At 50.8% G+C, this 22094-nt stretch overlaps 1 protein-coding gene across 1 annotated transcript; it reads right to left on the bottom strand.

Annotated features, from left to right (window-relative positions):
* Positions 1-591: 591 nt before the first annotated feature.
* Trap1 (TNF receptor associated protein 1) lies at positions 592-21791 on the bottom strand. Its single transcript, XM_077695293.1, has 7 exons — positions 21169-21791; positions 20813-21103; positions 20234-20623; positions 14604-14822; positions 9948-10211; positions 5645-6028; positions 592-4671 (listed from the first exon to the last, which is right to left on the bottom strand). Exons 1-7 carry the CDS (start codon positions 21400-21402, stop codon positions 4345-4347), a joined length of 2109 nt encoding a protein of 702 aa, XP_077551419.1. The 5' UTR covers positions 21403-21791; the 3' UTR covers positions 592-4344.
* Between the last annotated feature and the right edge of the window lie 303 nt (positions 21792-22094).

The following is a 22094-nucleotide window of genomic DNA, read 5'->3' as shown; positions in this document are numbered from 1 at the left end:
TTTACTTTGTGCGATTCCGGTAACCGGGACGTTTCATTTGATACCTTACACGCCTTAGTGACATCAGTTTGAATTTTCACCTAGTCTATCTCGTAATATGGACATATTCTATCTAAACGGGCGTCGCCCAGTCAATTCAGTTGACAACTGACTTGAAAGAGCAAAGGGGACAGCCGCCGCCCCCTTCTCTCCCGGCGCTCACCTCTTCCTTTCTGACCCTAGCATATCAAACCGTTGACAGAAGCAGGCGAACAACCAGCAAGCAGGTGCTGCCGTGTGCTTTCCCACCACCACATTCTTAGAGGATCCACCAAGGTGAGATAACCCTTTTTTATGACCTCGCCAGTCGATTATCAGTCACACGCCCAGCCGCTAAATCAAACACCCCCCAACTTTCCACCAACCAATCATGCACATCGTGAATGCTGCCGTACCCACAGGTAACCTGAATTGCGAGCCCAAAGCGACACATAAAACTTGAGAGCCGGCCATAGCTGCCCCCTAGGCTACTCATATGTACTCAAAACTCAAAATGTACAGCCGGCCATAGCTGCCTCCTCGGCTACTCATATGTACTCAAAACTCAAAATATACTCAGAACTCAAAATGTATTTAGAACTCAAAATGTACAGCCGGCCATAGCTGCCTCCTAGGCTACTCATATGTACTCAAAACTCAAAATGTACTCGGAACTCAAAATGTGCTCAGAACTCAAAATATACTCAGAACTCAAAATGGACTCCAAACTCACTCTGTCTCAGGCGTACTCAAACTCAGTCTGGCTCAAACTCGCCATGCCACACTAGCCTCACGCTCACTCAAACTCACGCAGGAGTCCGAGTCCAAATGAGTCTGACTGAGTGGACTCGTAAGTGAGTCCGCTGACCTCTGCAAGCCATACCATGTCTGTGCCAAAGCAGCACAGACATGGCCATTTCCAGTGTTGCCAAGCGAAGACATTGACATCTAAACATTTCAGTGAATACCATCTATACTGCATGTAAACTGGTTTGTACCGGATTGAAACGGGTGCATCGTTCTTCAAGCTAGTGATTTAGACATTTGAGGACCATTTTTTCCAGAAGTTCACAAAGCATATAAGTCAGTGAAATGGTCCGCATGTTCCCCAGCTGCGCAGAGGGGCTTGCCAGGCACGGGCATAGGTATTACTAGAGCCACTAAATATCTAGTGGCTCTAGGTATTACTACTGAATGTTTCCACTCCTGCGGTACTAATACCTGACATCTAGGCCAGATTCAAGTTTTCTAGCCAATGCTGCTTGCAGTTGTGGTCCAAGTTCTGGGGCGTTCATTCACAAATAAATATGCATGCTCTGTTGGGGGCCCCTTGTAAGGGCCTTAAAGGAGCCATGAAGAGAAAACAAAAGTTTGTTTTATTCAAAAGATTAGGTGTTTCATAGTACCCCAAGCGCTTTCCCGGAAGCAAATGATGCTTTATTCACTGAGAAATAAGGCAATTTAAGCCAAGATTTTAAATCTCCCGCTAAAATTGCACATTCCGTGACGTGAACAATGGCGTCATACGAGCCGGTCCATGAAATGGATACTTAGTATGTCGACTCCATATAGCACCCACACGCGGCAGACCGACAGGAACCGGAATTCGTGCCGAAACCGAGATGGCGGCCATTTTAGAAATACTAGTAAAACCTAGTTCACCCGCAGCCCTAGTCATGGAACCGCCTGATCCGGACAACAAAACTCTCGCCGAGGAGCTCGGGCTTGCATTTAACAACCTCACACCACTTGAACGCTCAATGCTTCTAAGTGCACGAGCGGCAGGAGTTGTGGGGTACACGGATGGACCGGAAAGCGACCATTCCGCGATAGCCACAACAGACGAACGCCCAGCCGTCGGCACCGCTGCCTCGTCAGCCCCGTCGCGACGGACGAATACAGACTGGTACGTATGTGCCGTATTTTTATAACGGTTAATAATAGTTCAATTTCAGTAGCAGTATCGCTTATGCCAGTTGGCCGGTGTCGTGTATGGAAAGCTGTTCACGCGAGCTGTCTGCTCCGACCAGAAAGATACGAGAGTCAGTGCACAGCAAGTACGGTATTTTTTTTTTCCAAGCTCAGAGCGCTTTGATGGCGATTGGATGAAGTCTGCGACGAGCGGCGGCATGTCCGAGGAGTGAGCTAACGTAAGGGTCCCTGCCGTAATCACTTCGTCGGAAATGAACCGAGCACACTTGTACTTCCTTTAGCTGTCTTTCTCCTCCGTTTGCAAAGTTCACAAAACGCAGCCACTTGCTTCGCCGAGGCTCGTCGTTGGGCAGCACATGAAAGGAGATCTCTTCACCGGCGGGGATGTCGCACTCCCTCGACGATTTGCCCGTACTACATGGGCATTTCAAAACGCAGCAACGAAATTTCATTGTAAAGTACTCGAACAAACTGAAGTTTTCAGTGGTTGTAAACTGGAAACGAGCTCGTAACGACAGCAGCAAGCCAACACCATTCCGAAACTTCTGTGACGACTGTCACTATCTCGTCGCTGCTTGCTGTTCCTTACTCCCCTCGTTTCTGTTTTTACCTTTGCTGGTTGGCGATATGACGGCCAACCTCCTGTAAAGGGATTAAGATACCAAGCAAGGTCACGGCTGTGCGTGCTGGAGCGGTTCGTTGGCCCCGAAGAGCCTCGAGCCAGAAAATTCGTCTACGCGACGGCGAGATGTTGAGCTCGGCCGGCGGTAGTTTCGCACGCATTGGCGTACACGTTTGCGTGTTTGTTCGGAACTTCAACCGTTTACTCCACCGTTCTTAGTGTCATAAAAGGAATGTGCAGTATGTTTCATGGGCATATAGCTCACTATGCAAACTGGTAAGCCCTGGCTAACTTGCGTTTGCTTTTGCCGGCCTCTACCAATCGCAGAGCATTCTAGTGTGACATCATAGGTTCTGTTGCGGGAAATGAGCTGGTGGGTCGCATAGTCATTCCCTTTTTTCCTAATTACGTAGCTTATGTGACCGAAGTTTGCATTGAAAGTGGTGTCAGTATGGTTCTAACGAGGCATCTTTTGAATGAACCAAACTTGTGTTTTCTCTTCATGGCTCCTTTAAAGGCCAACTGCACTCAAAATTTCAACCTCTTGAAAACCGTATTTTCATATAGTCCGCTTTAAAAAAAAAAAAGCGACATGCAAAACACAACTGAAATACGCGCATGGACGCCGCAAGTGGCCAGAAAAAATAAGCAATTTTGAAACCAAAACCGAGGATAGCGCGGCCATTGCAGTGACGTTGCAGCCGTGCAGCGACCGGCCGGACGGTCACCATCTCGGGAGAAAGTCTGCACGCAAGCACGAGGCAGCAAATGGGCAAGCATGCGCAGCAGAGCCCGGACGGTTCTCAAGCAGCGTGGCTGGCCAGAGGAAGAAGCCTCCGTCGGCTGGAACATCACAGGCGCGTCATGGCTGTTTACACGATCCGCCCGCAGGTGCAGCGTGGCCTGCGGCGGAGCTTCTTTAAACGCTTCTGACTGACTAACGAGGCATTTCACAGGGCTACCACTCGTGTCCCAGCTGATTTGGGGGTACTTACTATGCATTAGAAATAAATTTGGTCGAGGTGAAATTTGAGTGCAGTTGGCCTTTAAATCATGTTTGGGGGGTTTTCATTTGACAAAACACAATTGGTGATTAGACATTTTATTTCCTCCGCGATTTTGTGCCCAGCAAAGGATGACAATGTTCACCAAAGACGACCAATGAGCACTGCACACAGCCATCAGTGCTTCTGACGGGCGTAAAGCACCATTCACAGTAGTGAACAAACAATTCCGAAGTGCTTTCAGTGTTGGTAATTCATATCCTAAGCAGACTAGTCGTTTGTTCAGCCACATTGCTCTCTCACACACAAACACTGCACAATAGATGACCAGCCAACTAAGGTCGCAGTGCCCAGCACATGTCCCTAAAATCCCAGCATATGTACAGCAGGAAAACAGTGACAATGGTCAGCTACCTTTTTTCCATGCTAAGGCCTCAGTGGCCGTACGGTGGAGGCATTGGGGCCTTGCAACGCACGGCCGCTTGCAGTCAGCAAAGAGCATTTGCACGCACTGCACGCACTCGTGCTCAGCGAGACCAAGACACGGCCGGCCCTCTCTTGGCACGCCGTGGAGGTAACCAACACGAGACCGGTTTTCTCATGAGCAGGATTTCCTAAAACCATCTCGGCACATTGGAAGCAGACATGCGCCGACGAAATTCTCTGGGCAAACTTTTGACTCACTGAAGTGAACGGCACGCGATAAGAAAGTACCTGCCTCCATTATCTACGCACCTGGAGGCGAACAATGGCACCAACGTGAAGTCCCTAGAGCTTCTCGAGCAGAGCGGTGAGGAGGTCGTTGAGGTCGGCGGTGACCTTGCGGGGGTCGTCCACCAGCCCGGCCGTGACCATGGCATTGCCGAACACTTGCTGGGCCAGCTTGCGGGCGAGCTCGGGGTCGGAGGAGCGCAGCTGGGCAAGCTTGACCATGATGGGGTGCTCGGGGTTGATCTCGAGGGTGGGCTCGAGCAGGCGGTAGCGCTCCTCTTCCGAGAAGCTCTGCAGCGAGGTCTTGACGAAGTGCCGCGCGGCTGCCATCTCCTCCACCGAGATGAGGCACGGGTGCTTCTCCAGGCGCCGTGTCACCTTCACCTGCGTGCGAGGAAGTGCGCTCTTCACCCCACGGGGCAAAAGTGGGGGCAAAATGCAGCACTGGGCACTTCACTCGATATTTACAGTCTGCGCCCATTACAAGGGAACCTCTAAACCCAGAAAGGATGTCCGCTGAATCTGAAGTATGCAGTATCCGAACAGCGTGGGGTATATGAGCGTAAAGTGGGAACGTTGACCAGTTGCATGTGAATGCTACAGACAACTTGTTCTCTCTACGCGCCTGCAGCGTCTCTGCACAGCGTTCATGCGGGAGGAAAGAATCGCCTAATGCTGTTTTCGAAGCTTAGCACTGGAACTTGGAAAAGGCCTACCACACGTGGTCGAGTGCACAGAGGCGCACACTAAGCTGAGCAAATAGAGCAACAATGTAACCAGGAGTAATTACTTACCAACTATAAAAATCCATCAAGGTCGGCAGAATTAGCCAGGTTTCTTTCAAACCCTTTGTGACGAAGCAGCCTTACTCGAAGCCATTTATCAAATAATTCGTATCACTGCCAAGGCAGCTTCAGCATTTCAAGTGATCTAGTGTGGTCAGTAAAACAGCTGATACGAAATAATCTGATGAAGGAAATCGAAAGTTAGATCAGTCGGACTCCGCACAGCCAGCGGCAGGCAGCACACAATGGATGGGAACCATTACCCTTCTAAGGGCATTTCTTACCTTTTTTTATCGAACGAAACGGGAACGATGCGTGTGCTCAAATAATAAATGCCCAACTTCACTGAATCATTTTATTAGATGAACAACCGCAACGAGGGAAGACTCAACTGCCGGGTACTTTCTCGTGGAAAAAGTACATAAAAGCTAGGTACTTCTTTCCTCGTGGAAAGTAAACAAATGAATCGCAGTACGAAAGTTAGAGAACTTGAAACAGTCAGATTGCACCAATGTGCACAACAGTGCCTGATTTGGCGATGTAATCACTGCTGCAACGCCCATCCCACCCACCTTGTGCACTTTGGGTCCCAGCTGGGCCTTGAGCCAGTCCTGGAGCGCCCGCACGTCCTCGGCCTCGTCCTGGGCCTCGCCCTCGGCGTCCCGGCGCATCTCCTTCTCGACCGAGGTGATGCTCCGGCGGCCGAACTGGCGCAGCTGGGCCAGCACCAGCTCGTCGTAGGGCTCGGTGCAGAAGAGCACCTCGACGTCGCGCGACCGCACCGCCTCGAAGTAGGGCGACGCCTCAGCCAGCTGCCGGCTGGGTGCGGCCAGGTAGTAGACGTCGCGCTGGCCCTCGCGCATGCGCCCCGCATACTCCGCCAGGCTCACCGTCTCCCCGGCCGGCCGCAGGGACGACTCGAAGCGCAGCAGCTGCGCTATCTCCTCCTTCTCCGCCTGCAGTCGAGTGTCGCCCACTGTAGTGCCAGGCACCGGAACCGACTCCAAGCCGGGAAGGCCGTTCTTGGTTATCTACCTTCGGCCCCAGCGAGTGCGCTGCCTCATCCCTGTTCAAAGGTAAACCTCACGCACAGAGTCCAAGAGGATCAAATAACAGGCCTCGCTTCATGTCCGGCAAAAGCCGGTGTTAGGCGAACTTAGGCGGCATTCTGTAAAACAAGGCGCTTGCTTGCATTTTTTCTATCGAACAGCGGTTCCAGTGCGTGCGATGGAACCATGGTGCCACTGCACAAGTCGATGAACGTACGCTGTAGACTACGCAACGAGAGCGTGTTATAAGGCATAATTATGCTGGACCATCCTCCACATCAGCATAGCTAACCCCAAGGTTCACAGGCGAAAATGAGTAATTACCCCACGACAAAGGCGAACCGCCGAGGCCCTGTTTGTTCAATAAGTGCGCTTGAGAGTAATTATGGGGTCATTCCCTAAAAAGTACGATGGGTGTAGCGGAATGTGTTGTCTGTGTCGGTACTTTCGTTGCTCGGGTTACCCCGACAGCTGAAGAGGTCTCGGAGCTGGTAAACAGACAGGGAGCCCCTCCGCCGGAGCTTGACCTGGGCTCCGACGGCCACCGTTTGTGGTTCCTTACCCTTCACCTTTGAACGCATCGCCACGGTAGGTTACGGCTTATGTCGGGGGTCTGCGGTGTCGCCAATACCGTCACCAAGAGTACTCAAGGTGCCCCGTGCGGGGCCATGGCTGTCGTATCTCACGGCTTAGTTCAGGCTCTGTGGCGCAGGACGGCGCTGATAAACGCATCTTCGCAATAGGGGCGGTGTGGCGCAGGCAAGCACTCCATGGCGCATCTACTCCACCCTTGCTCTTAGACCACTGTGGTCCCTGCAAACCCCACGTGGAAACAATGGGTCATACAATGCTCGCGCAAAGTTTGAAGAGCCCATGGCACCTCCCCACCCCTCACGCTTTTTGTGTCACTCTCTCGCTCTATGCCTCTCTTTGTCCAATGACCTCTGCGCCTCACTGCGAGCTCGGCTATGGGCTGACGAATTGCACGAGACGCACTTTAGCATGGTACGTGTTAGTAAATCACACCAGGACGCAGCTTTAGCAGCTTGATTAAGCTCTCAGCAGAATTGGTCGTGCCAGACCCCACACCATGAGAAGAGAACATCGGTGGGAGGCCCCAGCTGCGTGCACACGGCTGCCCTAGGCACAAACGAGCTGCTGCTGGTGGCAGGGACCTCTGCTGAGGCCTGTTCAGGGTCCACTTGAGATTCGTGGACATCACTTCACTCAATGCGCAGTCAACAGCCCCAGGACGAATGGGGAGGAACCAGAGGCGGTGTTAGGCGGCCCGCCAGCCCTGCCCCTTCAGCACTTGACCGGCGACTGCAACGAACTTGCACACATTGCAAGGATGACAGAAACCACGGGAGGCAGTGGTGACGGGGTGCATTTTGGCGCAACAACTCTCCGGGACAGAAAACTTTGATAACCTTGGAGATCCGTGAAAGGAGCATGACAGGTGTGCGCTGCCCATTAATACGTAGCAAGTGCCACGGACATAGCAACAAACATTCCAGCTCCAGTTAAGGGGGGATGTAGCTTTTAAAATAAACTTTTTATTTCTCCGTGAATTTTGATGAAAATCGGCACAGCAACTGGAAATGCTTCTGTGATAATACCACAGAAATTTCAAAGTAATATTTTGAAAACTTTTGTATTTATAAAACTTTCTTTCTGTTCACCTTGTACTGAGCTTGAGCAGCTCATAAAAAATAATAGAAAACTTCTTCGAAGCGCTTTACATTCCCAAATGAATAGATGAGGTCATGACAGTCATTGATGTTTTTATTACATCACAATTTTTTTTAGTTTTCAGTTTTTTAGAAGTGAACGTACAACAAGCATGTAGACCGTAACCATTTGAATAAAAAACTCACAAGTAAACTTAGAAAACCAAGTCTGTCACAACCTAAACTGTTCACCAAGGACTGTAACACAAAATAGACCTAGCGGTCACAAAGAAATCACTGGAGTAAGCAACGCAGGTGCCAAAAAAAACTGTTTTGAGAAAACAGCTTCCGAAGTTGCAACATAGATTTTGTTCATTAAAAGTCACTAGGGTTGTAGCCTTTCATGTCCTTTTGAATATCAGGCTTCTGGATTGCCTTGTCTTAGAATTGGAGTGCCTTTTGCAGCCTTTTTCTTTCCACATTTTCAGCTCCTCTGTGAAGTTTGCCCAGTTTGCAGAACAAATGGTGAGGACATGGCTTTCAATGCAAAGTAGGCTAGCTGTATTGCACTGGACAACTGCCCTATGCAGTGTTGTCACCTGGCAACAAGTGAAGCACTCTTTTCTTTTTTTACTTAAATTCAGAAACTGACTTGGCTTCTTGTATGTTTTACAACCTTGCCTGGAGCAGCAACTTGTAAGTGCAGGTGTAAATTGCCAAAAGTTTGCGTACCACAAGGGTACAAATGAGCTACTTTGAAGCTACTTGAAGCATAACTCCAACTTCAATTGACGCACATTTTTTTAGTACTGCTCACATTCGGGGCATCCAATATTCATCGCAGCATAGACAATATGCACTATACCAATGATGCATGCATTGGTATTAATAATTTCCCGAAAAATTCAATTTGTTGTTAAATGTTACAACAGTAGCGTACATTTCCACCGCCGTCAACTAAGACCTGTTCGCATGATTACTAGACGTGCAAGGGAAACGTTGCACAAGAAAGGCGATATGGCTGGCGCACATCGCGGCGCACGTTTACTGCAACATATCACACTTTGATTATCGCTGACATGGCTCGTCAGGTGGCTCTTAAGATTAAATCTAACGTCACAGGCATTAATTACAAGTACTGGCATACAATCGTAACCGGTTCAGCAGTAAGGGTGACGCTCTGACGCACAGCAGCTATGCCATGCACGCGGTAGCTTTTAACGCGTCAGCCGTTTCTTTCTCAAGGCTAGCGAGCCCATTGCCAAACATAGCAATCACTAAGCGTGTAAACATCGCAAACCAGATGAAAAGTTCACTTTCCGAACTGCTAACACAATCGCGCACACCGCGTTTCACCCACTGGGGTGGCCTCCGCCTTTCGAGCCACGCAACTTTTCATAATTTGGCTCATGATCTCGAGGCATTCCCATTGTGATAGTGTCCATGTTGCATACCACAGCAGATAAAATGACTGAGCAGAAACTTGGCTGAGCGAAGCAGCAAAAATGAACTCAGAAACGCGCACTACGCAGTTCAGGCGCTGACATCTTGCATTGGCACAGCGACGCCCAATCAGAAAGGCTGTTCTAGCGCGCGCCGAACAGAGGGCCAATCACGCCTCAGCATCTATTTCTGGCTCCATTTGTGCATCATTCTTTTTCTGCCACTCGTGCATTTGTGAATGAACAAAGATAAAAAAGACGACCTGAACCAGAAAGAGGATCACTCGGCCAATCTAATGGTACCAAAATGGCCGAGCCCAGTGGCACCTTCGGGGAGATACAGCGCTCCTAAAATTGCCGTCTTTTCGCCCTTTTGCACTGTTATTTTGTCACTGCGGTTGGCAAAAGTATTTTTTGATGCCACTTTGGGACTGCTTTCAGCAGAAAAACTTCACAAACGTACAGGATAGAAAACATGGAAGCCGAATATGTTGCTTTTAAAAAAACGATGTTTTTGCCATTTTTCTGAAGTTGAAAGCTGAGTCCCCCTTAAAAGAGAACAAAAACGGAGTTGTGCTGAGCCCCTGGCGTAGAGAGTGGACAACGAACCGGTGGGCCGTTCCACAACGACAGAACTCGGGGCACGAAAAAGGGTTTCTTTTTCAGGCCCATGATGATGATGGTGAGGCAACAACACGCCCACCGCAATAGTACCTGCTCGTGGGAGGCGAGGATGCCCTCCTTGAGGAAGACCCCATAGTCGCGGTAGAAGCGGCCGTAGCTGTCGGGCTCCTTGTCGGCGGCGCGCGCCAGCTGCCGGATCAGCCGGCCCACAATGACCGAGCGGATCTTGCGGATGAGCGCGCTGTCCTGGAGCAGCTCGCGGCTCAGGTTCAGCGGGATGTCCTCGCTCTCCACGACGCCCTTGACGAAGCGCAGCCACTTGGGCAGCACCTCCGCTCGGGGCTTGATCAGCACCTGCAGCGGGGGCACCAGCACGCACACTCTACGGGAGGGGCACCACCATCGTCGTCGTCCATATATACCCGTCTGCAAGCCAAGTTGCAGTACAAATGGCACCCGGGCACACTACTGCCCCCTCTACGGCCGTTCAAGTAGTCACACAGGGTACAATGACAAGACAGCTGTGAAGAGAGCTTTACAGCAAATTTATTACTACAGTCCAATCCCGCTGCAACGAAATTGATGGGACATGGGAAAAATTTCGTTGGTGTGGAAATTCGTTGAGGTGAAATCTGTTTGTTCAAACACACCACAAAAGGGCAAGAAAATGGCCCCGTATATTATCCGCACCAGTGACAGCATAATGCAATGTGCCGTGTTTATACAGATAAACGAACTAGTGGTTATCTGTTTTTTTAACAGCACGTGAAGAGTGCAGAGCACCCTCTCGCTTGTGGTAGGCAGGAGAGGTGCCCTTATCTTATCCCCTCAACAGCCACAGAGCAACTGACCTTGGCAGGCAAGCCGCACGCGCTGACTGAGGCAGGATGACGTGGGTTCAATTATAAACACGAAAACATTATTTTTGCTTTTGATTTTGAACAGCTGTAGAAGAAAAACTGCAATGACAGCTGCTCGCAATGCATTCATTACGGCACCGCAGCAGCAGCACAGCGCATTCGTGCGATTTCACCTGGATTGCAGCTCAGCTTGGCGAACTGGGCGTGCGCCTCATGCAAAGACGGCCAGCCACATCATTATCACCAGCAAATAATGGCGTCCATCTATGAGTTTGCTTTTGTTTATGGGTGGTAGTGCGAGGGCGCGGCGCACGTTTCCGGAGAAACTAAGTGCCTTGAATGAATAAAACATTACAAATAGCTGGCATTGTGCTTATTTTAGTATTCAAACATAGCCGTAATCAGCAAAAATTTCGCTGAATAAAAAGCAAGCCAGTTTGCGAAAGCAAGCCAGTTTGCCGGTTTGCTGTGGCGAGGACTTTGTTGCATTGACTTGTACGGCTAGCTGACGGGGAATTGGAAATATTTTGTTGAAGCGGACTTCGTTGTGGCGGGATTAGACTGTATTATTTGTGTCGCGTTTGGCCACAGTGATAAAACGGTAAGCCAGCTAAGTTTCATAACACCAAGTCAGCCACTAAGGGGGCCAACGCAACCCTCCTCGCTAACCATTCAGAATGCCTTTGGCGGCAAAGCTCACCATGCAATAATTTTTCAACTCCGTTCAGTATCCCCGTTCCTCCCTCAACTGGGGGCAGGCTGCACAGCTCCCCTGAGCATAACATACCGGGTCGAGCTCGATGCTTTCTTGTTCTTTGGCTGCACAGTGCAGTGAGCCAAGCGGGACAACACAGCACAAGTGCTGGAGCTTCCTCACGCCGCGTGGGCCTGTCATGGGAGCTGAGGACTAGCAGCACTCGCTCTGTTGCCGTATTTACTTGAATCTAGGCCGACCCCCGGAATTTGGAAGGTCAGAAAAGAAAAAAAAAAAAACTTACCTCGAATGTAAGCTGAATGAAAAAAAGGCACTGGACTGTGACTAAAACATGCACTTCACTACGCTTGCGGCGCTTGTCGCAGAATGTTCAATGCTCACTTGTCGTAGTCATCATCGCTGTCCTCTTCCCACAGCAGTTCCGTCCAGAGCGTTTGAAATGCTGCACTTGCAGAAGGGCCCGCACAATTACCTCGGCCACAATTTTGGCCTGTGCTGCAGCGACCCAGTTCACCAGTTGGCTGAGTGAAGCGTGCTTGGTGATTTTGCAGCATCAGCCAGTCGCTGTAATGCTTCCGCAGCCTAAATGGCTCGTTGATGGCCACGTCAAACAGTTGTAACTGGCTTTTCATACCACCGGGTATTACCACTATGTCCGTAGCGTTCTCCAAAAGCACGGACTTAACGGCGTCTGTCAAGTGGCCGTAATAGGAGTCCAAAACCAGGAGTGACTTCTTAAACAGCAGAGCACCGGCACGTCGCTGCCAAACAGTCTCGACCCAATCTTGACGGGGGCACCAATCATCCAACCATTCTCATGGGCTCGCACGACGAGGTTCTTAAAGGAGCCATAAAGAAAAAATTCAAGTTTGTGTTATTCGAAAGATTTCGTGTTTTATAGTGCCCCCAGCGCTTGTCCGAATGCAAACGATGCTTTATTCACTGAGAAATTAATCAATTTAGGTAAAAATTTTGATTTTCCCGCTCAATCGTGCGTTTTCGTGGTCCAAATGACATCACAGGAACCGATCGCTCTGCAGCCTAGGGTCCCTTGATTCACGCATCCGCCGTACAGGGTGGAGACACGTATGCGCTGGCGCCGCCATTTTGGTCCACTCGCTCGCTGCCGATACAAGTCATTGTATCAAAACCGCGCTAAAATTATCGCCGCAACGGGGTTAACTAGCGAAGTTTGAATCATCTTATCTGTTTCGCGTTGCTGGGTTTCGTGGGAAACGAGAACAACGCGTTGTGCACGTTGACCCAACTGCAGCGGCACGGGACCGTTCAAAGGGTGTCTCCACCCTGTACGTTGGCGCTGGCACTGAGGTACTCGCGCGTTTCTTTACGTTACCGAACCTAGATGGCGCCACCATACCGTGGCGTGTCATTTTCTGCCTTTTTTTTCGTTCTGGGAGAAAATGGTTTCGTGAAACATTTTGCTCGCTCGACAAATATGTTCACGTAAGACACCGTCGCGTCAATCAATCGGCCAGTGTCGTCTGAGACAACCCCAAAGCCCCACAGTTCTATGCAGCTAAACAAGCATAGTGCGCGCAGTACCAACAACAGCAGTACGAAGCGGTACTTCTATGTTTACATGTGCTTTTGTAACTTACACTTACCACCATTCTTACGGCTGTAAAAAGAATGTGCCCTAAATTTAAGCGCAAATAGCTCGTTCGGCAAGCTTGTAAGCTCTGCCTAATTTGAGTTTACTTTCGCCGGCCTCCGCCAATCGCAGAACTGGCTCGAATGACATCATAGGTTCTGTTGCGGGAAATGAGGTAGTAGGTCGCATGGCCATTCCCTTTTTTCCTAATTATGTAGCTTATTTGAGCGAAGTTTACGTTAAAAGTGGTGTCAGTATGATTCTAACGAGGCAATCTTTAGAATGAACCAAACTTGTGTTTTCTCTTCATGGCTCCTTTAAGGAAAACTTCCCCGGCTGCAAGAGTCTTCCTCTTAAAAATAATGTACACGGGCAGCTTTTGCCCATTGGCCGTGCGACACAACATTACAGTGGCGCGCTACTTCTGGTAGCCTGCAGTTTTGACCTTCGCTTCTTTTGCGCAGGCCACAGGCATATCGAAATACACCGAGGTCTGATGGGCGTTATTGATCTGGCCCAGTTGGTGCTCCTTTTCCACTCGCTTCTTGATGGCAAAGCGTTGGAATGCGACCAGCTTCTCTTCCAAGTCAGGGGGCAGCTTTTGGCACACAGACGTCTGCCGTCGCAGGCTTCATAAAGCGAACCGCTTCACAAAGCGCCCAGCCCCTGCTGGCCTTGAACTGAGTCCATGAGACGCCTCGTACGTTTGCGATCCCCTTTCCCTTCGTCTGTACCATCTCCGTCGTCACAGGCATTGCACCCGCTGCTTGCTGCCGGATAAACTCAGCAACTTCCCTTTCCACCTCATTGTGTCGACCTTTCTCGGGTCCTGTGAAGTCTGGGTATGGGTAGCGCAGCTGAAAAGTTCCTTCCACTGCTTCCACCATCGTTCTTCTTGTCAATGCCGAACTCGCGCTGTGCGTGGAGGTTTGAAGTTCTCTCGGCCTCCAAAACTACCTTCCGCTTAAAGGCCGTGGGGTGCAGTGGTACCGCTTGGTGGGTGTCCCTGCGCCGCAAACACGGGCGCTTCTCGAGGCAAGCGGCGACGAACACAAGCAAGCGCAGGATGCTCAGAGTTGAGATCACAACGTTCGAACAAGCAAAATGGCACCTTCAAACCTGCAAGCTGGAAGCCTATGGCCACGAGGTGGTGTTGAGCGGCTAGCGGTGACAGCAAAGCCACATCCTCGAATCTAAGCCAACCCCCGACTTTCGTAAACGACTTTTAAAAAAAAAAAGTATAGGCCTAGATTCGAGTAAATACGGTATCTGAGGTGAAAAGTAAACACTCTCCCTCCTGGCTTGTTTTGCTGCTTCGCTCTTTGTGCATTCACTGCGAGTTCGCAATGATAACGGCAGAAAAATGGCCGCGATGAAGTAGCAGCCACGTGCTTGCCACAGCCAAATTTTGCTTTGCGCAATCGAGGCTACCGAACCAGCGCAAGCACACGCGAGTGCAAATGGAGATGCGTCAAAACGTCCCTCCAGTGCCCATGCTTTGGGACTCGGATGGGCTCCCAGCGTCCCCGGCGGCACGTTCAGAGCTGCACGCCCCCTACCTTGCGCGAGTAGAGGGCCACGCCACCGTCGCCCTCGCGGCTCATGTCGAAGAGGCCCGGCTTCCCCTCGGGCACGTAGAGCAGGCAGCGGATGGAGAGGGGCACGTCGGTGCGGAAGTGCACCACAAAGCGGGGCACGTCAAACGCCCCCGACAGGTAGCGGTAGAACTCGTCGTGCTGCGCCTGCGCCACCTCCTTGGGCTCCAGCAGCCACAGGGCCTGCGAGGGGGGGCGGGAACACAGGGTCCACGCAGGGCAGGCACCAGGTGTGTGCGTTTCGGCTGTAGTATTCCTGCACTGGGTCATGCTTCCCACACCAACTTACATGGAGCAGAGACATGGTGCTTAACATCTGGCCCCAACTTTAATGGGACTGCACTATTGAGCTTACTTAAAGGGATGGACAACCGATTTTTGTCGCGTATGTGCTCTCGAGTTCATATGGAAGCCAGCGTTTTATATAGCCCGGTAACCACCAGCAATTTCTAAACAAATTCGCAGAAATAATTTTAATTTGGCAGCAAACTTCCCGAAATCGGAAGGGTGCCAGTTTGTAGTGTGGAAACTTCTTGACACTACAATATGCGTCCCTGTCACGTGACCTGCAAACCTAGCAGCTACTGTAACTGCTGAAACGTTTATTTACGTATTGAAAACCTTTTAACACAAGTATTTGTGCAAGGTTAAACTGTATATGTATTTCCAAACATTATAGACACGTCGCCCGTCGTCGCTGGGCTGCTCTCAGTGTGGCTAACTGAGCCTCCATGCGCAGGCTCAACGGCAGCGTTCAGTAAACAGACCCAGTGAAGGAGCTTTGACGATTATGCCTGAGTCAGGGGCATTTGTTCTGCCAAAATATTTGATTTCAGCTTCCAAATACGCCAACGGAAGCTTGAAAAAAAAAAGAAAAAAAGACATCGCACCCGGGAGAATCGAACTTCCCATCTCCACAACGTGAAGCCAGATTCTACCTATCGTCTATCCCAACAGATGGCGCATTCGTACAAAATAGACCGTTGCATTAAAAAAACACATAAAGGAACAGGAAAGCCTGCGATTCAAGCTTTTTTAGCTGGGGACAAGTTTTTAAATATCGTTTTTCATTTCGCATACAGACAAAAGTTTGTTGCTGAGCTACTCTATGTCGTGGTTGCCAGCACTAGTTTTGGGAGGGTCACATACAGCTCGTAGATCTAAAAATTTCGATTTAAAAAGTTCTAGGGTGTTATCAGCGAAACCGTTTCTCGTCAAGGTGCTCTAAGTGATGCCCTTTCATTTGGGATAGATAATACTTACTCGACAAAAATCGGTTGTCTGTCCCTTCAATGACTGGAACTGCACACAAATAACTGGACCAAGGAAAGAGAACACACACAACGCGTTGTGTGTCTTCTCTTCCCTTCGTTCAGCCTTTTGTGCGCAGTTCCAGTCATGAAGCATTTTCAACTAGCCCGGCTTTCCACTTTGTTGTCCCTTTAAAACAGAATTCTCATGTCACTGCGACTTGCAGGTCGCAATTGGACAATATGAAGTGGACAATTGGCAGAAATGACACTACGTAGATAGTTGCATGTGCGCACTAGTTACTGCTTTAATGTGCATCGCCCCAAGAGTGTGTGGGAAAGGGGAATTCGGGGCAGTCCAGCCCAGTGGGCCTCAGCAGCTTCTCAGCAGCAAGAGCTCACGCAACTCTTCATCACTGGAAGCAGAACGCCACATCAGAGGACAGCTTGTGAGGTGCGGAAGAACAGCACTTGAAAGTAGCTTGCATATTCGTCCACAGCGGCGGATCTCTGCCGAGTGGAGAACTTTCTCGACTGATGTACAGGCCAGCTTAGCCAGCCAGACAACTTTAAGCCAGGGATAGCTGAGCCCCCCTTGCTCAAGGGTGAACACAAACTGGCATGCTCCTTTCCACGGCAGTTCACACGCCAGGCATTCTGGATGTTTTCTTTCAACGGCAGCTCATGGTAGCACAGTTCCTGGTTACGCAAGTCATTCGATTTACTAAGCGGCACGTAACAATTTTTAGGCATTGCGTGCAGTGTACTTCATCCACAGACTGGTAAACCTGACAGCACTCATGAAAAAAAATTCTGCAAAAATGGACCTCTCCCTGTATGTAAACACCGTGACGTCACGAAGCGCACGTGCGTGACAGGTGGCACCTGCTGGCGGCCGCAAAATGCGGCGTCAGTTGGCAGAACGCGCCTGCGCCGACGGCCTGGCCTGGCCGCGCGGCGCCTAAAAGGAACGCTGTGCCGTTGGTTCGGACCGTCGCTGACCACCTACATTACAGCTGGGGGTTCTAGGTATCTTCACTGTGGCCGTCGCACCTCCGTGTAGCTTTCTGCGCCTACAACCTCCGCAACACTGACGGGTGACGCTTTCACATAATCAGTGCGTGACAGAACAGCCTAAACGAGTCATTCTGAAGGTTGGTGCTGTTGTTACACGTTCCAAGAATGTGTTTTTAAGAAGCTTTGTGTCCGGACCACAACCACGACCAAGTATAGTTGGTCGTGGTCCGGACGCATACCAAGGAAAGCTCATTCATGGTTGCTTTCGAGGTTGCGCGGTGCCTCAGGCAGCGTATACGCTCCCTGTTCTTGGTCTCTTTGCGTCACCCGGAGGCAGTGGCGTATGCACGATTTCATGTCGAGGGGAAAAAGCAAAGGTAAGTCATGAAAGGATTAGAAAGTAAAATAAGCTGCAATGGAACAAAAATATAAAGAGCAAAAGCCAAAAACTATTCCAATAAAAATATTGCGATGATGTCGTGCTCTACGCAAGTGACCGATTGTTTTGTTACCTTTTCCCCAGCGAAATCAAGAAACGCTTCATCGTCATTGTAAGAGTAACGTAGCAGCCACACATGGTGAATGTGTTAAAGCTTGCGACAGTGGCACTGAAATAATTATCCGTAGTCATTATTTCATTATAGTTAAAGTTAGGGTCCTTGCATACGACAGCGGCGGGAGGCCGCAACTGAAGAATACATTCCCCGAGTCCGTTCGCTTAGGGAAAACAGATTTTTCGAGTTTTTTCGAGACGCGTGAGCGGCCCATCTCGCGGCGAAGGCACGATGCTACATGCGAGCACGGCAAGCATCTCTGTTTGGCCGCATCCTCAAGGCATAATAAAATTTATCAAGGTAAAAATTCATTGCACTTACAAGCAATAAATTTCGTTCGTCTTGAACAGATCCCCCCATACGGCCAAACTTGTCGTGGTCGATCTGGCGCCAGCAGGCGGCTATCGCGGATTGCTCATCGAAACATTTATTTGGCGTCGCCTAAGCAGGTTACGCATTCATTGTCTTTTTAATACAGTATTCTACCTGGTCAAAACATGACAATATTTCGCAGCAAGAAAATCCCCCCCCGCCCTGCCTTGCACTATTTCACTAGACCAAATTTCTGCTGGTGCTGCGTGATAGCAGATGGTTGACAAACAGCATCGTTTCATGGCACTAATCAGCGTGGACTGCCAGTATGGGCGGTATGATTGTGCTTTGAAGAACAGTAGCAGTTCGAGAATGGGAAATTTCATGAGTAAGAGCAGAGCATGTTGCTGCTTTGGCTGCCAGGCTCTTCGGCGCATTGCGCGCATCCAAAATACCCACCGAATTTACCTCTTTGGCGACGCGGGAGTGTCTGCTGCCCCTGATTTTGCTCGTGAGATTTGCGTAGCTGAGAGCACAGCAGCCCACCGGCATCAGAAAAGCCAACACATAAACAAAAACTCCACTTTGTGCGCGTCCAATGCAGCCTCACTGCAAACGCGCCGGCCCGAATGTTTTGCCCACCACCCTTCCCGGCCACGCCCAGCACGTGCGCTCGGCGTGACGTACCCCGGGAGAGGTCCACTCAGAGAATTATCTACTTGTGCGTAGTGTTCTTGTACCGCTTGTCTTGAGTGTGACTTTTTAGTCAAATTTTTTTTATTTTTCTAAATCCTGTCCGACCAATTATCTCCATTTGCCCTATTATAGCGATTAGAACTGGAACATTCGCGAAACCTGCATTATTGTGCAAAGGCCATTCATGATACGTTTTGCCATTTTCGGCACTTTTTCAAATATTTTTTTTATTTTTCAATTTTCAAAATTTCGTCCGACAAATTATCTCCAAACAACTAAATTTGGAGCTTTCACGAAATGTGCATTATTGTGGAAATGCAGGGCGTTAGACAGTTCACCGTTTTGCTGTAATTCATTTATATTTTTCTCATTTTTTTGCTTTTCAAAATTCAATTCGACCAATTATCGCCATTTATGCTATTACAACGAATACAGGTAGAACTTCCGCAAAATCTGCATCATTGTGGAAATGCCATGCGTTATACATTCTGCCATTTTCCGTAATTTTTAATATTTACCTTTTTTCTTTGTTTTTCGAAATTTCGTACACCCAATTGTCTTCACTTGCATTATTATAACGATTACAGTTCGAACTTTCCCAAAATCTGCATTATTGTGGAAATGCAGGGCGTTACACGGCCCTGGCTGCGGGGGTACTCGGCAAAGAATGCAACCATCAAATAATCGAGGATGCATATTGCCCGGACGACAGCACGGCAAAAAAAATGCCACCTTCGCAGTGCGAGCAGGGGCAAGGTGCTTTCTTTGCCCATAAGCCTCCCACCGTGGCCAGTGAGCCAACTTCTCCTTTCACACAAGTTCTCTTGTTCATGAGACCAATGGAGGGAGATGGAGTGGCCGGGCCTCAACGCCCTCCTCACATCTGGGACGCGTGCATAGGACAGACATTGCACTGCTCTGCCAAGGGGGGCGGCAACTACCGCCGGCATGGTGCGCAACAGCTTCAAGAAATGTGCCATACACAACATCTCATATTGTACAGGACAATTACGCCCTTGAGAGCGTCAAGGAAGCCTCGGATGGCGACAGTGACATTGGCGAGTCTGGAGATGTCTGACTGAACCGCAGTGCTTGTACAGTTTGAATCAGAGTGCAGCGCTGACAACACTGCGGTGGTTGTTTAAAAATAACTTTTTTTTTTTAAATGAAGTCACGACTGTTTGCACAGTTGCAACATGCTTGTCCAGACTTCTTCAACCTGTGCATCTACTTTTTTGTTTTCCACCCAGCCTGGCTGCATCACGCGCCTCTCTTTATGCAACCAGCGCTAGTCCCACTCCTCTGGGAACCCTTTCTGTGTGGTGCACTCAACCCTGGCTACCACTCATTACTGTGACAACAAAAGCCCCCCGGTCAGCAGCTGTGCCCCCTCTGAGCCCGAGTGTCCTTTCGTGCAGTGTGACCTCGGGTGAGGCAGCAACCCGCTTTATCCGCATCCAGTCATGGGTGGTGTACGCCTGAACACGAGGCCAACTCTGCCAGGTGCCACACCACACCTCCCGTAACAGCTTTTCCCACGAGAAAGCTGCTCCAAAATGGGCCGCCCTTTCCTGCATCCCCTTTTGCAGGGCCAAACGGCACAGTTTGGACTGCGAGCGTGTTTGGCACGTGCAAACTGTGCATGAACAGCAGCAAAATTTTGCACACTGAGAGGGCATTCAGATGCGACGTCACTGACGCTTGCCAAACAAAGGCTCCAGGCTTCTACCAGAGAGCACATGAGTCTGGCAAATTCCTCTCCTACCTGCAAGGTGTTTGCCCGCTGCCCGTTGAGGTAGATGGGGCTGCCCACGAAGTTGCTGTACTTCTCGACCACCCTGCGCACGTGCTCGGCGTCGGCAAAGTCGGAGCAGTCGGGCTTCAGGGTGAGCACCACCTTGGTGCCCTCCTGGACGTCCGTGGCCTCCGAGAGCTCGTAGCGGCCCGAGCCGTCCGAGCTCCAGCGCACGGCCGGCCCGGCCCCCTGGCGCCGCGAGCGTGTGAACACCTCCACCTTGTCCGCCACCATGAAGGCCGAGTAGAAGCCCACGCCAAACTGGCCGATGATGGAGGAGCCCGCGGCATCGCCCTCGGCCAGCTTTTTCAGGAACTCCTTGGAGCCCGAGCGCGCTATGGTGCCCAGGCTCTCGACCACCTGCACAAGGCAAAGAATGCAACCGTTCGGCCGTCTAGAAATCCCCAAGCGACAACGGCCCGACTCTGTCCATTCCTTGACCACGAATCGTTTCACATACGAGCTATGTTAACGAATTTCCCGCCTGGCTGACTCGAACGCCGAACAGGCAATACCGGCGCGTTCAAGAAAGTAGAGGAAGGGAAGCACCTCGTCGCGCGTCATGCCGACGCCCGTGTCCTGGATGGTGAAGGTGTTGGCCAGCTTGTCGGTGGCGATGTGCACCTCGAGCGGGGCCTCGGCCGACGCCGGGGTCACGCCCTCGGGCTCCGTGAGGCGCAGGTACCGCAGCTTCTCGAGCGCGTCGCTCGCGTTGGACACCAGCTCACGCACGAAGACCTCCTTCTCCGAGTACAGGGAGCGCGCCACGATGTCCAGCAGCATGCGCGTCTCCGCCTGGAACTCGCGCGTCTCGCTCGGGCCGCTGCCCCGCTCCGTGTTCTGCCGACGAGAGAAGGTCCTGCTCAGCCTCTTCAGGGAACACCCGTCGTAAATGGGGCGCTCACCTTTATGATGGAGTGAAGCTCTTCCTTGGACTCGGGCTCGGCCGCAGTCGAGTACGGCCGCACGATGTCCGCGTGAAAGACGCCGCTCACAGGTCGCTGTTGCGGCGGCACAGCTGTGCGGGACGCCGTGGACGGGCAGACGTGGCGAGACGCTCTCCACAAAAGCCGGCGGTGGGCGCCGCGCCGGGCCGCCGTCAGCAGCACACGCGAGCAGCACATCACGTTGCCGGACATTGTAGCCACACGGGTCAACAGGATGCGCTGGCAGCTGCGGACAGTCACGTCGAGGATATGCCAGAGCAGTTCACGACCGATCTGAATGCAACAGGTACGCAGGACGTCTCTGAGAAGGGAGGGAGCCGGTTTACGGAAACTTCAAGCGCTTTTCACGTGCAGCAGTCGGCCATCTTGCGCACATTGGCTTGTGGATTGGATGGCCGCGAGTTGGCTCGTGATGAGTCAGCAACGCCACTGTTGAGTCCAACGTTACTAGAGTTGGGTCATACAGGGCCCACAGTAGCCCTAGAGCCACTGGTTAGAACCACAAACAAAACTAACCCCTTTAAAATTATTAGAACCTTGCCGTGGATACTCTGAACAAGTTCGTTGCCTCTTATGGCCACACCAGCGCTGCAGCGAAAGTTGTCCCGTTGTCCACTGTCGACCGTCCGTGCCATGACCCCAGCAAAGTTACGGAGAGGCAAAGATCTCAATGTTTCCTGGAACGCGTTATGAGGCGCATAAAATAGGAGAGTGCGCCGCGAAAGCGAAACAGCAGCGACGGAGGAGGTAGGCCGCTGCCATAGAGATAATATACTAGCCGCTGCCGTATGAAAGTCGCTTTCAGAGTGGCAGGTGGCGGGCGGAACGAGCTTAGGACACCTAGGAGGGTGACGGTTGCAGAAAGTTGAACACCACATCAACAA

Source organism: Haemaphysalis longicornis, unplaced genomic scaffold, assembly GCF_048455015.1.
Source record: "Haemaphysalis longicornis isolate Haplotype H1 unplaced genomic scaffold, Haemaphysalis longicornis Haplotype H1 scaffold_14, whole genome shotgun sequence".
Lineage (NCBI taxonomy): Eukaryota > Metazoa > Arthropoda > Arachnida > Ixodida > Ixodidae > Haemaphysalis > Haemaphysalis longicornis.
Note: the sequence above shows the minus strand (reverse complement) of the source record. Positions and strands in the feature narration are given on the sequence as shown.